We start from the raw sequence: 12,781 nt of genomic DNA on the forward strand, positions 1-12,781 counted from the left end.
TAAATAAATTGTCACAGGGGCTATCCTTGTGGCATATCTAACTTTAATGGGAATAATTTAGGTATTCTCATTAAGTGTGACTCTGGCTTTTGGACTGTGATGGGTAAACCCTGTCATGTTTGAGAAGCTGGGTGTTTCACAGTGTGTCTGTGGTTCTCTGCCCTGGGAACTGCTGTTTCAGAAGGCTCCAGTATGTGTGTAAGGCTTTTTGTGGGCAGATGGTTTCTCTTCCCTTGGGAAAAAAAAGTGTACAGATATCAAGTATATGTTGACTTATTATGAATCCAAAGGTAACTTTCTGCTGGTCAACAGCTTTATTAAACTTGACTTCCTAAGACTATAGTTGAGCCAACAGCAGATCCTTTGGTCCTCTGAGTGCTCAAGAGGTAGTGGCTTCAGATGAGAGGGAAACTGGACCTTCTCTAGTGGACAGAATGGGGACAGGCTATGCTATCGCAATTTGGGTCCTATACTGATGACCTGGCAGGTGACAGTAAGACCTAAGCCCTAAGAACAGTACCAACCACTAACATTTTCAAACATTTGCTATATGCTGCTTGTTTAAATAGTAATTTACTCCTCAGAACCCTCCTATGAAGTGGGGACTATCATTTCCCCACAGATGATGAAACTGAGACAAAGAGATGTAACTTGTTCAAGGTCACAAGCCGGTAGATGATAAAACTACCAGGTTTTAATGAGATTTAAAATGAAGTTTAAAATAGACAGTTTGACTCCAGAGCCTGTGTTCTTTTTTTTTTTTTAAGATTTTATTTAATTTTTTGACAGAGATCACAAGTAGGCAGAGGCAGGCAGAGAGAGAGAGAGGGACGCAGGCTCTCCGCTGATCAGAGAGCCCGATGCGGGACTCGATCACAGGACCCCGAGATCATGACCTGAGCCGAAGGCAGTGGCCTAACCCACTGAGCCACCCAGGCGCCCCCAGAGCCTGTGTTCTTAGCCACCACTTTCTAATCCCCAGGGGGAGCAAGCAGCCTGGGGCCCTGAGTGGCTGAACAAAGATCCAGGGGAAATTAGGAAATCTCTGTAGTGTATTCAATCAACTTTTATCTCTTCTGTTCTGCCTTGGATGAATCCCTTTCTTCACCTGTGCCACCCTCTGGCTTCCACTTGATGGGTTGCCCCAAATTCGGGGGTGGGGTGGGAAAGAGCCATCTGATTGGAGAGACAACACACTCCTTGTAAAGGTCAAGAAGTTAACGATTTCTTTGGAGTCTTCTAGCACAGTAGATAACATCTAGGGAGTGACTGGGCGGGATGTCATGAACACTTTCCAAGACCACTGACTGACTCATTAAGACCCCTAGCTCCAGGGCATAAGCAACTTATGGAAGACACCTGAACACTTGGCTTTGTTCCTGGATGCAGGAATACCAGACCACCATCCCTAATAAAAACCCCAAGCCCCAATTAAGGAGAAGATTCACTCTTTGCTGACTCTCCTGGATGCTATGTCCATATCTACACTATATATCTTTAATAAACCACTCTCATTTCCTCTCAGCTGTTGTTTGATTTCTATCCTGTGCAAAGCCAAGGATCCTCTTGGCTGGTCCTGCCAAGAGGAGAGATCCTATGGGTCTTCAGGCCCAGCCATCCGGCCTCAAGGGGTCTTGGGTCAGGAGAGAGTGGGCCAATGAGACAGGGCCAGATTCTGGATTCTGAATGTAAGACCTAGGTCTTATCCTTGGAAGGGAAGGGAGGGAGAGTCCCCTTCCCTCATATCCCATATCCACTCCATCAGCAAGTCCTTGTGGTTCTAGCTCCAAAAAATAATCAAAGCCACTATTTCTGTCCATCTCCCCTTGCCCCCACAACCCAGCTAACCACCTAGACCTACCTCTCACCTGGATTGCTACAAGGTAGTCTCTTATCTGATCTCTCTACTTCCTCTTTTACAATCCTTCCCCCAAAACAGCCAGAGGAATCATCTTAAAAATTAAATCATATCACAGCAAAGATGCCTTCACTTGTTTTCCTTTAAGAGCTTTCTAAAACATTAGGAAGAAATTCAAATCCACAGCATGAACTATAAGGGCTAATGTGATCTGGCCCTGATGACCTCTGTTCTCATCTCCTTCCCTCTTTTTCTTGATCATCCTTCTCCAGCCGTATTGGGTTCCTTCCTGTTCCTCAAACTCACCAAAGTCATTTCTGCTTTGCAACTATCTTGTCCCCCCTTACTAGTTCATCATAACCAAGCTCTTTGCATGACTGACTGCCTATCAATTGTCAAATCTCAGCTCAACTGTCCTCTTCTTAGAAATTTCCATGGTAACTCTCATCTGAGATATATACCATATTGTATCTTGAAGTCTCCCATGGTCTACTCACCTCTTATCAGAAAACACAGTCTTTCAGGGAAGACAAAATAGGTTATTACTCATTAAGTAAGACCACAGGCCAGTAAATGAGGTGGGTACTTTTTTTTTTTTAAAGATTTTATTTATTTATTTGACAGAGAGAAATCACAAGCAGGCAGAGAGGCAGGCAGAGAGAGAGGAGGAAGCAGGCTCCCCGCCGAGCAGAAAGCCCGATGTGGGGCTTGAACCCAGGACCTGGGATCATGACCTGAGCCGAAGGCAGCGGCTTAACCCACTGAGCCACCCAGGCGCCCCGAGGTGGGTACTTTTGAAGCAGAGAGCTATCATACACTGTCAGAGCCAGAAGGGCTAGCCTCCCCTCTGACACTAGCATCCACTGGCAATGTCCCCATGACATGTGGTTGACACCTACATTAAAAGCACCACTAACTCCTGGACAGCTTTGGAATTGGGATTTTCCCTATTCTGTGCTGCGATATGATTCCCTGGAGCTACTATACTTTTGTGCCTTCCAAGGAAAGGCAAAACAAATAGGAACCCTCTTGAGAGGTCTGTTTGGTTTCTCATCCCCAAACTTTGCCTGTAGGCTTGTCCTCCCACCCCAAGCTTCCCTCCAGGGCAATATCCTCTGCACTTCTTTCTTACCCACCGGGGTCCACAACTGCCTCCAGCAGTCCTGGTGGGATCTGGCTGACACTGGTCTTCCTCAGGGCCTCTACCCTCTAGGAACCAGGCCCACGACCCTCCATCCTTCCCTGAGACATCAACCTCCCCAACTTGGGTACGCCAAACCTCTTGGATGGAGCGAGTTACACATCGTCTCCCTCCTTGTGTTGTGCCTAGCACAGAGCCCCACACAGAGGGTTTCTCTAAAATCGGGGGGGGCAGCAAACAATGCACAATCGCTCCCAAATTAAGATTCTTACATCCTGTGGGAATTCAGAAGCCGAAATAGAGTTCCCGGCCCAGCCCTACCCCAGACCCGCCCCTCGCCTATCCCGCCCCAAGTCTCGGCTTTCCCTTTAATCACTCTCTCCAAGCTAGTGATCTTTCTGGGACCCGGAATCCCTAACGCTTCCTCCTATGTTGTCCCAACTGGAAAACCTTTAATTTCGGTTATTAGCAAACCTGTGACTCAGTCCCCGCTGTGACCACGCCCCCTTCGTCACATTCCCGGAGAGAACCGGAAGGGATCGCGCAGCCCCTAGTTCGCAGACCCGGAAGTAGATGTGCCTCACGGAAGCCGGGTTTGGCCCTGCGGCTGCTGCCGTCGCCGCGGAGAAATTGTTGGAGCTGGCAGCCTAGGAATGGTGAGACTTCGCGGTTCGCTTCCGAGGGTTCTGAGCAGAGTTTGGGCGAAATGGAGTTTTCCAGAGTGCCCCGGGGGAAGACCCCCCACAATGTTTGGGGCCCCGCCCCAGTAGCGCCCCGAAAATCTGCGCATGCGTGGGCCGGACCGGACCAGAATTTGGTCCGAGATGTTACGCATGCGCAAAGGTGGCAAGCCGAAGGTGGGGTGAGACTTGGCCTGGGAGTTACTCCCCCTCCCTCGGCACCAGCCCGTGGGGCTTAAACCAGGGCTGCGAAAGCATCGGGGTGCACTCGGTGCTTTGCTTTTGAGTTGCAGGGCTGACTTCACCTCTCTCATCCCGAGCTCCAAAAACAGACCTGCACTAATCCCCCACCTTGGGTGTGCACTCGTGGGAGAACGGGAGCGGGAGAAAATAGGGGGTGGAGACCTAGCCTCAGTCAGCCCGTGGAATCAGTTCCTTCACCTGCTCGCCAGGTGTCAAGATTTCCAGCCGTATTCTGCAGAGCGGAGCGACTCGACTAACGCACCTGGGGGCAGGGCGGGAAAGCTGTGCGGAGTGCCGCCCTGGTCTGAAGGGGCGGGGCCCGCAAGCGCCACGCCCCAGAGCGTCCCCAGTACCAGAGTTCTCCCGGGTTAGTTAGGAGCAGGCGCCCCAGGGCGGTTGATGACTTATATCAGTTATCAAACCGCGCTTTTTTAGCTTCCACGCGGTACCACCCACTAAATCTTCAGCCAGAGCTGTGGCGGAGGGGGGCGAAAAGAGCGAGATGGACTAATCGGAGTTCTATCTCCGTTTCCCTGCTTTGGCTTGGGAGGGCAAGGGGGTGCCGCAGAACTGAGTGGGCAGCGACGATAAAAGTGAACTAGTAATCCCTTGTTTCGTGTTGGTTTATAGTCGAGGCCCTTTACCTAGCAACTCTGAGTAGAATCATAGAGGTCCATGGACCCACTAACATGCTATGTGTACATTTTTTTGGAGGGCGTAGCTTTTATATTCTCAGAGATGCTGGTGACCCTTAGAAAGCTGTTGGTTTATCAGCATCATACTGGCGAAATAGAGCCTCGTGTCTCTTCTTGTGTCTTCCCTAGCTTGTGGGATCCTGGGGGAGCCTTTCCAGTATAAGGAGGTGAGGCTGGCCCGTTGGAAACCTGTGCCTCAGGGAGCCTCATTTCTCCTTTGCAGAATCTCCTCTCAGCCTCTAAGCTCACCTGGTCAGAATCCTTGGATGAGCCTGTGGGACCCTTCCTCCTAGCCCTGTGGTTTGGAACCAGTGGCTTTGGGACTGTAAGAGGATGGACAAAGGTAGTATGAGGCCAGGCCAGCTCCCCAAACGCTCAGGCGCCAAGCATCTGCTGATTCTACCCCGTGCCTGGCACGTATGTCTTTTCATCCTGGCTGGGCATTGCCACCTCCCCCTGGGCCAGCACCACCCACGTACCTCTCGGCAGAGGCCGCAGTTGACTGACTTGCTGTTGAGCTGCCGCTCTTTGGCCTGGCTGCATTTTGATGGCAGAGGGAGCAGTTATGCCCAGAGCCCGGTGTGTCGGCATCACCAGTCTGACCTGAGCACCATGTGCTGCACGACATGACACGTGGCACCGGGAGAACTGCCCAGCGAGGAAGGTCTGGGCCAGGTCTGAGCCCAGATGGGATCTGGATGGCCAAGGAACTCCCACCAGAAAACTTCAAATGTCAAGAAAGCAGGGGAAGGGTCTGGAGGGCTGGTAGAGGGTCGGGGGAAGAGGGGCAGAGGAGGGGTCCCATGTTCGGAGGCTAAGGGCTCTGCTAGGCACTTAGGAGACCTGAGTTCACCGCTTCTTGTTTTCTAGATTCTCAGGGGCTGCTAGATTCATCTCTGATGGCATCAGGCACTGCCAGCCGCTCAGAGGATGAGGAGTCGCTGGCAGGGCAGAAGCGGGCTTCCTCTCAGGCCTTGGGCACCATCCCGAAACGGAGGAGCTCCTCCAGGTAGTAAGGGTTCAGAGGGCCAGGGTCTGGGCAACAGCATTAGGTGCTGCGTGCCTTCACCTCTGTTGGGAATGGTTGCTTGAGCCCCTATGGGGCCTGGGTATTGGCAGAGCTTTGTGCTTTTCCTGCCAAGTCCCTCTCTGTGGGATGTGGGCAAGGGAGGGAGATCTTAGGTCTTTGACGTGAAATCTGTGGTGTGGTATCCTGTCATCTCAGCGGCAAGGAATAGAGCAGTTCCGTGCCCTGTCCAGGGCGCTAGAGCGGTTCACACCCAGCCGGGACCCGCGCCATTTCAGGGGCTGGGTGTGTGTGAGTGGATACAAGGGGAAGGGACAAGGGGTGCTCAGAGGAGGACTCTCCACAGGTTCATCAAGAGGAAGAAGTTTGATGATGAGCTGGTGGAGAGCAGCTTGGCCAAGTCCTCTACCCGGGCAAAGGGGGCCAGTGGTGTGGAACTGGGCCGCTGTTCAGGGAGTGAACCTTCCTCCAGCGAGAAGAAGAAGGTGAGAGATTGTGAGATGCGGGGGCAGAAGCCAGATTTTGTGTTTCCCTATCACCTTTGCCAGCGGGCAGGAGCCCTGCAGAGGAGACTTAGGAGAAAATCTGGTGGCCCCAGCCCCAACCTCAGCTGCCTCCCTTCTGGGAGCCCTCACTTCTCCCTATTCCCCCTTTCTTCCCGCACCCGCCCGCCCATACACACACACACACACACACTGTCAGTGCGTCCTGTATCACATTCTGTGTGGGAGGCATAGAGCATGCATCTATTCTGGGAGCAGACAGCCTGTTCCCAGCATTGCTGGGTGTAAAAATAACCCCCAGGTGGCATCGCTCTGGCCCTAGACACCGTACCAGGCAGAGTGGGTTCTTGGTATGCTCCCCAGTCGCCCTCCACTCTGGGGTTGAGGGTCCCACCAGCAAAGAGAAGACCCCGTAAGGTCAAGGACCATGTGGAAGTACTTCGGGCATGGAGGGAGCTTGAAGGCTGAGCTCCTGCCTGTGGTGCTTATGGCTGGGTGGGACTGGGGTTGCCACGCATGGTACAGGAAGCTCAAGGCCTGAAGCCTGAGCTGCCCTGATGCTGGCTTTGAGCTCGTTCTCTTCCCGTTCCCTGCCCAGGTGTCCAAGGCCCCTAGCACTCCTGTGCCGCCCAGCCCAGCCCCAGCCCCTGGGCTCACCAAGCGTGTGAAGAAGAGCAAACAGCCACTTCAGGTAACCAAGGATTTGGGCCGCTGGAAGCCTGCGGACGATCTCCTGCTCATCAACGCTGTGCTACAGGTAGTGCTTCCCACCGTGGGTTGCACGGTCCCCTCCTTCCCCCAGTCTGCAGTCCCCAGGCCCCACACTAGCCCAGCAGCACCCTGGGGGTGGCAAGTGAAGGGTTCTTGCCAGCTCTCAGGCTGAGGCCAACCCATCTGGGGCATTGCAGACCAATGACCTGACATCGGTCCACCTGGGCGTGAAGTTCAGCTGCCGCTTCACCCTTCGGGAGGTCCAGGAGCGCTGGTACGCCCTGCTCTACGATCCTGTCATCTCCAAGTGAGTGAGGCTGGCTCCAGCAGCAGGGAGGTACAGGGAGTACCAGAATTTGGCTCTTGGAACAGACAGAATTATACAAGGGCCCAAGGGAGGGGTCCGGGAGGCAGGGCTCATGGGACCTTGCATCCTCTGGGATGTTATTGAAACCAGCCAGGCTTGGGAGGGAAACTTCTTCCTGCTGCCAACCCTACTGGTCTTGGCTTGATGCCAGCAGCAAGGGGATCTGGAAACTGAAAAAGCAGCATGGTAGAAAACACCAGAATGAACACGAGGAGCCCTGGTTCCACCACTGTGTGCATTGTGTTTTAGGGCAGGTCACTTCCCAACCTTTCCACACTGACCTCCCATAATTTCTTCTTCCATAAAAGGGAACTGGAACAAAAGAACACGAAGGCCCCTAAAAGTCTAAGTTCCAAGTAAACCCAGATGCCCATGCAGTACGCTCTCTTCCTCCTTACCCACTTCACTTATTGTCATCAGAGTTGGTCAGGTCCTTAGCACCTATCTTCTGCTCCACCGTCCCTGCACCCCTTAAGCTGTAGCCTGGGCCCTGATAGGCCAGGAAGTGGACTGGGCTCAGTTTTGGGAAGAGGATGTGCTGGGCAGTGGGTGACAGCTTTGGCCATGTAAAGAGGGAGGTCTTAGGGCAGCTGGTCTCGGGATGTCCCTCATCTGGCCTCTGGGGGCTGTGCCTTTGAATCTCTTCAGGGGGTAAACACTGGAAATTCGGTTGACTGAGTAGCCTGTGTTATGCTCTCAGTAAACCCATGAAGCCGCAGGTGCTGTGCTAAGCCTTGGGCTCTTCCTGTTGAGGGCCTGGCTTCTAGTTCTGAATATCAAAGGTCTCCAGGAACCCCAGATTGCTTGACAACCGCCCTTCACCCTGCCCTCTTTCTCACCCCTGCACTCCCTAGGCTGGCCTGCCAAGCCATGAGACAGCTGCACCCAGAAGCCATTGCTGCCATCCAGAGCAAGGCCTTGTTTAGCAAGGCTGAGGAACAGCTGCTGAGCAAAGTGGGATCGGTGAGGCTGAGGGGTAGGGTGGAGGCCTGACCACGGGGGAAACTACTGATACGGGAGGCCCCATTGCCTGAGAACATTCCCTGCTGGTGCTTGTGTACCTGCGGGGGCTTTTGTGGATGGGGTCTCAGAAAGAGAGTCAAGACTGGCTCCCTCTTCTGGCTCCTGGTGGGGACCGGGGGTGTGGTTGGCAGACACAAGAATGAGAAAACCCAGGTGCTGAGAACAGGCTCTTACCCTCCAGACCAGTCAGCCCACCTTGGAGACGTTCCAGGACCTGCTGCACAGACACCCTGATGCCTTCTACCTGGCCCGTACAGCCAAGGCTCTGCAGGCCCACTGGCAGCTCATGAAGCAGTATTACCTACTGGAGGACCAGACAGGTAACTGGCTCCGGGAGCTGACAGGGTGGGTGAGGGAGCCGGTCTGGGCACGGCTGCTCCCAGGTCCCCAGGTACAGATCCCTTAGTGGCCGCTGGTGTCTTGCACTTCTCTTTGCAGCAAAACCACTGCCTTCCAGAAGGAAGAAAAGTGGTTAGAATGATATTCAGGAGCATGGTAAGGGTAGCCTTCCCTGGAATCCCGAATGGGATTCCAAGTGGCAGAGTTGTATCCCACTTCTTGTTTTGTCGTTTTTGACATAGTTTACATTATGTAAATAATATATTTTTCATGAGTGACATTGAAACATGAGTAAAATGTGAAAGTTCCCTTCTTTGCTTACCCTGCCTCATTTTCCTCCCTAGAGATGCTATTGTCCTAGAGATGGTACTTTTTCTAAGACTTTCTGCCTCTTCCCTCTGTGCACATTCCTTCTCTTTCCCTTTCGCTGTTTTAGAGCCATTCAGAAATCCCCGCTGGGCCTTCATAGCCAGGCCCTCTGCCTTCCTCCTCTCCCAGGGGCCCGAAGGCCCTCTGCTTCCCCTCCCTCACCCGCAGGCTCTCCGAATGACAGGTACTGGCAAGGTCAGCTGACTAAACTGCAGGCCATTCTTCAGTTCTGCTTGGGCCCTGGGGTCAGCCTTTCATTGTATGTTATGGTACAGACACTCTCTGCTCTCACTTCTGGATGGTATTGCCCATCATCGTCTTCAGAGTTGTTCACGCTGTTCTGGAAACGAGGCTGTGCCTGTGCCCTCCACCTACTCCCAGTGTCCTACTGCTTCTGGTTATTAAGAGATACTCCTGCAAGAGGATTTTAGGAAATCTTGTCAGGGAGAGCTGTGTCTTCTCTTCCTGAGGATCTCTGCATTTAGTGGGCAGCTCTCTTTATTCCTACAACTTCCACATCTCTGCTTCTGCCTCAGGCTCAGGTGTCATTGAATTCCCACAGAGACTGGATTCTGGGTAAAGTCTATTTTTGCTGCTAGAGCTAACTTCTTTGAAAGTTATTTTGTGTAACTTCGAGATTTAATTTTTCTCTTCATGAGTCTTGGCTGTGGGGATTTGATTTCTCCTTGGCTGGCTAGTGCTGGGAGGTCCTGAGAACAGGGCTATGCGCTGCTTAGCTCTTAAGTCAGCTGACTTTAGGTTAGTGGGATTATAGACTGCTGTGGCCGGGGGAGGAGCCGGTGGGGGTGAACACCCCAGTCCCTTGTCTCCCACATGGTCTGACCTCAGGGAGTTGGGGGGACTGGAGAATTTGTGGCTCCTATGTAGCCCCCCTCGCTTCCCTGGTGGGCAGTGATGACTCCCCCTCCCCCCGGGTTTGACAAACTCCTCAACCAGCAGTGTCCTGGCCACCAGTTAGCGGTTGCTGCCACCGAATGACACTCGGTCATGGAAGCAGCTGGCAGAAGTTGTCAGAGTTTGAGGCCCCGGTCCCTTTGTAGTTTGACCAGAGAAAAACCTGAGAAACTTTCATGAAACTATCCTCAGTATATCTGATGGACTCTTAATACTCTATTCCGTTTCACATTTTTGCAAAAAATGAGAACTTACCTTGTGACCCTTAAGACGTCTTGGCAGCAGTTTGAGAGTGGCCTGCAGGGGGCGTGGCGGCTCTTCCGGCACCTCCGTGGAGTGGGGGAGCAAGCTGTACCCCTGCCTCCAGCCCAGAGTGGCAGAAACTGTCCAGGGAGTGGGTGATGTGGTAGAGGAACAGTTTGTATTTGGAATCAGGAGAGCAGAGCTTGAATACGGAGTCTGTCCTAAACCCGAGTCCCATCACGAGCCCTCGTTCCTGGAGGCCTCTCGTCACGTGTGCAGGGGAGCTAACAGCAGCGCCTGCCCCCCCTTGTTCATGCCCATGGGAGAGCCTTTGTGCTCTGAAAAACCCACCCAGGTGATCAACTTTAATTCCCTTTTCTTTCTAGACCACCTCGGCCCTTAGTTCATGTCAGGAATCCTTTGTGCCAAACTAGCTGGCGGCCTAATCTGGCTTGTGCTCTGTTACCTGTTGCTCTCCATGCAGAACTGTCTCCACAGGCCCCACCTTCCCTGTTGGTCCCCTTAGTTTAGTCATTGTCCACAGCATAGTGTGGAGTAGGAGCAGCGGCGCTGACCTTCTCTCCGTGCTTTGTTCAGTGCAGCCGCTGCCCAAGGGGGACCAAGTGCTCAACTTTTCCGACGCAGAGGACCTGATTGATGACAGTAAGCTCAAGTGAGTGCTTGGGGCCCCAGGCAGGGTACAGAGTGGGGTGTCTCCCGGGGACAGAGCACTTCGGGCTGCCCGGCCCTGCCTCCTGCCTACAGAGAACTGAGGCCAGCCCACACTGAGCTTGTTGCTTGGTCTCCTTGCTGAGCTGCCCTGCCCCTGCCCCACCCTAGGGGATGGAGGTTAGTCCAAGGCCAGAGGAGCAGCCTCCTGGGTTCCTCAGCTGAGGGACTGAGGGCCCCCAAATGAACTGAGTAGCCCCTCCTGGTAATGGCAGGTGAGCCGGAGGTGGATCCTGATTTGTCCTCCCCCTCCCCCCCACAGGGACATGCGAGATGAGGTCCTAGAACATGGTAAGTGTACCCCAAGGGGGAACAGTTAGGGGATAGAAGCTCGTGCCGGCATGGAGGACCAGTACAGGGTGCTGGTGGCCGCAGAGTGTCCCTCCTTGCCACCCCCCTCACCCCAGAGCTGACCGTGGCTGACCGGCGCCAGAAGCGAGAGATCCGCCAGCTGGAGCAGGAGCTGCATAAGTGGCAGGTGCTGGTTGACAGCATCACAGGTGAGGAAGCCAGGGCCGGCAGGGCTGTGCCTCTGCTCCCTCCTCTCCTGTGGCCCCATCCTGAGCCCCTGTGCTTCTGGGGTGGGGACCGCCCTCCTTTCCCCGGCCCCTGGATCCCTGCCGTCTGCCCCATGTCCCCAAGGGGTGGGCTCTGCCTGATTCGGTGCCTTCCTCCACCACAGGCATGAGCTCTCCAGACTTTGACAGCCAGACGCTGGCGGTGCTGCGGGGCCGGATGGTGCGGTACCTGATGCGTTCTCGGGAGGTAAGGCGGCCCAGCCCATCAACTCCCCTCCCGCAGGCGGCTCCCCTCCCGAAAGCAGCCCTCCACCGCCAGCCCTGCCCCCACTGACCTTTCCATGTCTGGTCCCTGATGTTTCATCTTTCCCTTGGCTTGTGTAGACCCATTCCTCAGGTCCCTGCCCTCACCTGCCCCATTTCCGCAGATCACCCTGGGCAGAGCCACCAAGGATAACCAGATTGATGTGGACCTGTCTCTGGAGGGGCCGGCCTGGAAGATCTCCCGGAAGCAAGGTATTGGCAGGAAGCCATGTGAGGGTGTCCCTCCCAGCCTCGCGCCACCCTCTGGCCCTGTGGCTTGGTCTCCCTGGGAACCCTCCTGGAGCAGCTGGGGTGGAGCAGCTGGCATTTCAGGATCTCCAGCTTGAGAGTCAAGGGTGCCTGCAGGCCATCTTCTGGCCTTCCCTGTCTCCTCATCTGCCTTCATGTCTCCATCCCTACAGGTGTCATCAAGCTGAAAAATAATGGTGACTTCTTCATTGCCAACGAGGGCCGGCGGCCCATCTACATCGATGGACGGCCTGTGCTGTGTGGTTCCAAATGGCGCCTCAGCAACAACTCCGTGGTGGAGGTGAGCTGGGAGGGAGGCGGAGGGAGGTGGAGGGGTCGGGATGAGAGCAGGGGCATAGGGAGCCGCGATGGGGGCCTGGCCCAATCCCACCTGTCCTTAAGCCACTCTTCTCTCCTGCCCATAGATTGCCAGCCTGAGATTCGTCTTCCTCATCAACCAGGACCTCATTGCCCTTATTCGGGCCGAGGCTGCCAAGATTACACCACAGTGAGGAGTGGTGGCAGGACCCATGTGCTCTCTCTGGCCTCAGTTTCCCCTGCCATTCCAGCCCCTTGGAGCTGGGCACTCAGGCTCCTGTCAAAACCATAGTGGGCAGGAGGAGACCCAACTGCTAGCCCATTGATCTGAGCCTCTGGGAAAGTAGGGCTGGTCCTTGGGAAGCCCCGGAGGCTGGGACCCTCCGGCTTCCTTGGAGCCAGAGCCCCTCCCCTTCTCTCTCTGCAGGCCACCGTTCTCTTCTCCTCAGATTTCCACCTTTGTCCCTTTGTCTCCAGCTGATTAGCTTCAGACTTTTCCTTTATTATTTTTCTTTTGTAAATAAAAAGCACCAAGTTCCAAAGTAGCTCT

The 12,781-nt window shown here is 54.2% G+C and overlaps 1 protein-coding gene across 3 annotated transcripts; it reads left to right on the forward strand.

Annotated features, from left to right (window-relative positions):
- The first annotated feature begins 3,479 nt into the window (after window positions 1–3,479).
- MCRS1 (microspherule protein 1) lies at window positions 3,480–12,776 on the forward strand. 3 transcript variants are annotated; one of them, XM_047740506.1, is made up of 15 exons: window positions 3,542–3,655; window positions 4,841–4,960; window positions 5,488–5,626; window positions 5,991–6,129; window positions 6,746–6,904; window positions 7,056–7,165; window positions 8,080–8,188; window positions 8,430–8,568; window positions 10,712–10,787; window positions 11,106–11,134; window positions 11,251–11,343; window positions 11,526–11,608; window positions 11,790–11,877; window positions 12,087–12,214; window positions 12,339–12,776. In XM_047740506.1, the coding sequence occupies exons 2-15, from the start codon at window positions 4,951–4,953 to the stop codon at window positions 12,423–12,425; spliced, it is 1,389 nt and encodes a 462-aa protein (XP_047596462.1). In that variant the 5' UTR covers window positions 3,542–3,655; window positions 4,841–4,950; the 3' UTR covers window positions 12,426–12,776. The 3 variants fall into 3 exon arrangements, with proteins under 3 accessions (XP_047596463.1, XP_047596462.1, XP_047596461.1); XM_047740507.1 differs by lacking the exon at window positions 4,841–4,960 and having other exon boundaries at window positions 3,480–3,655; XM_047740505.1 differs by lacking the exons at window positions 3,542–3,655; window positions 4,841–4,960 and adding an exon at window positions 5,050–5,292.
- The last annotated feature ends 5 nt before the right edge of the window (window positions 12,777–12,781 follow it).

The sequence above is a fragment of the Lutra lutra genome, chromosome 8 (assembly GCF_902655055.1).
Source record: "Lutra lutra chromosome 8, mLutLut1.2, whole genome shotgun sequence".
NCBI lineage: Eukaryota > Metazoa > Chordata > Mammalia > Carnivora > Mustelidae > Lutra > Lutra lutra.

What these genes read in the sequence shown, in the direction of transcription:
- MCRS1 (XM_047740505.1), top strand. Translation starts at nt 5,244, where the DNA reads ATGACACGTGGCACCGGGAGAACTGCCCAGCGAGGAAGGTCTGGGCCA. An exon ending in GAAGATCTCCCGGAAGCAAG is followed by an intron (nt 11,878 to 12,086) that starts GTATTGGCAGGA and finishes CCATCCCTACAG; the next exon opens with GTGTCATCAAGCTGAAAAAT. An exon ending in GCAACAACTCCGTGGTGGAG is followed by an intron (nt 12,215 to 12,338) that starts GTGAGCTGGGAG and finishes TCCTGCCCATAG; the next exon opens with ATTGCCAGCCTGAGATTCGT.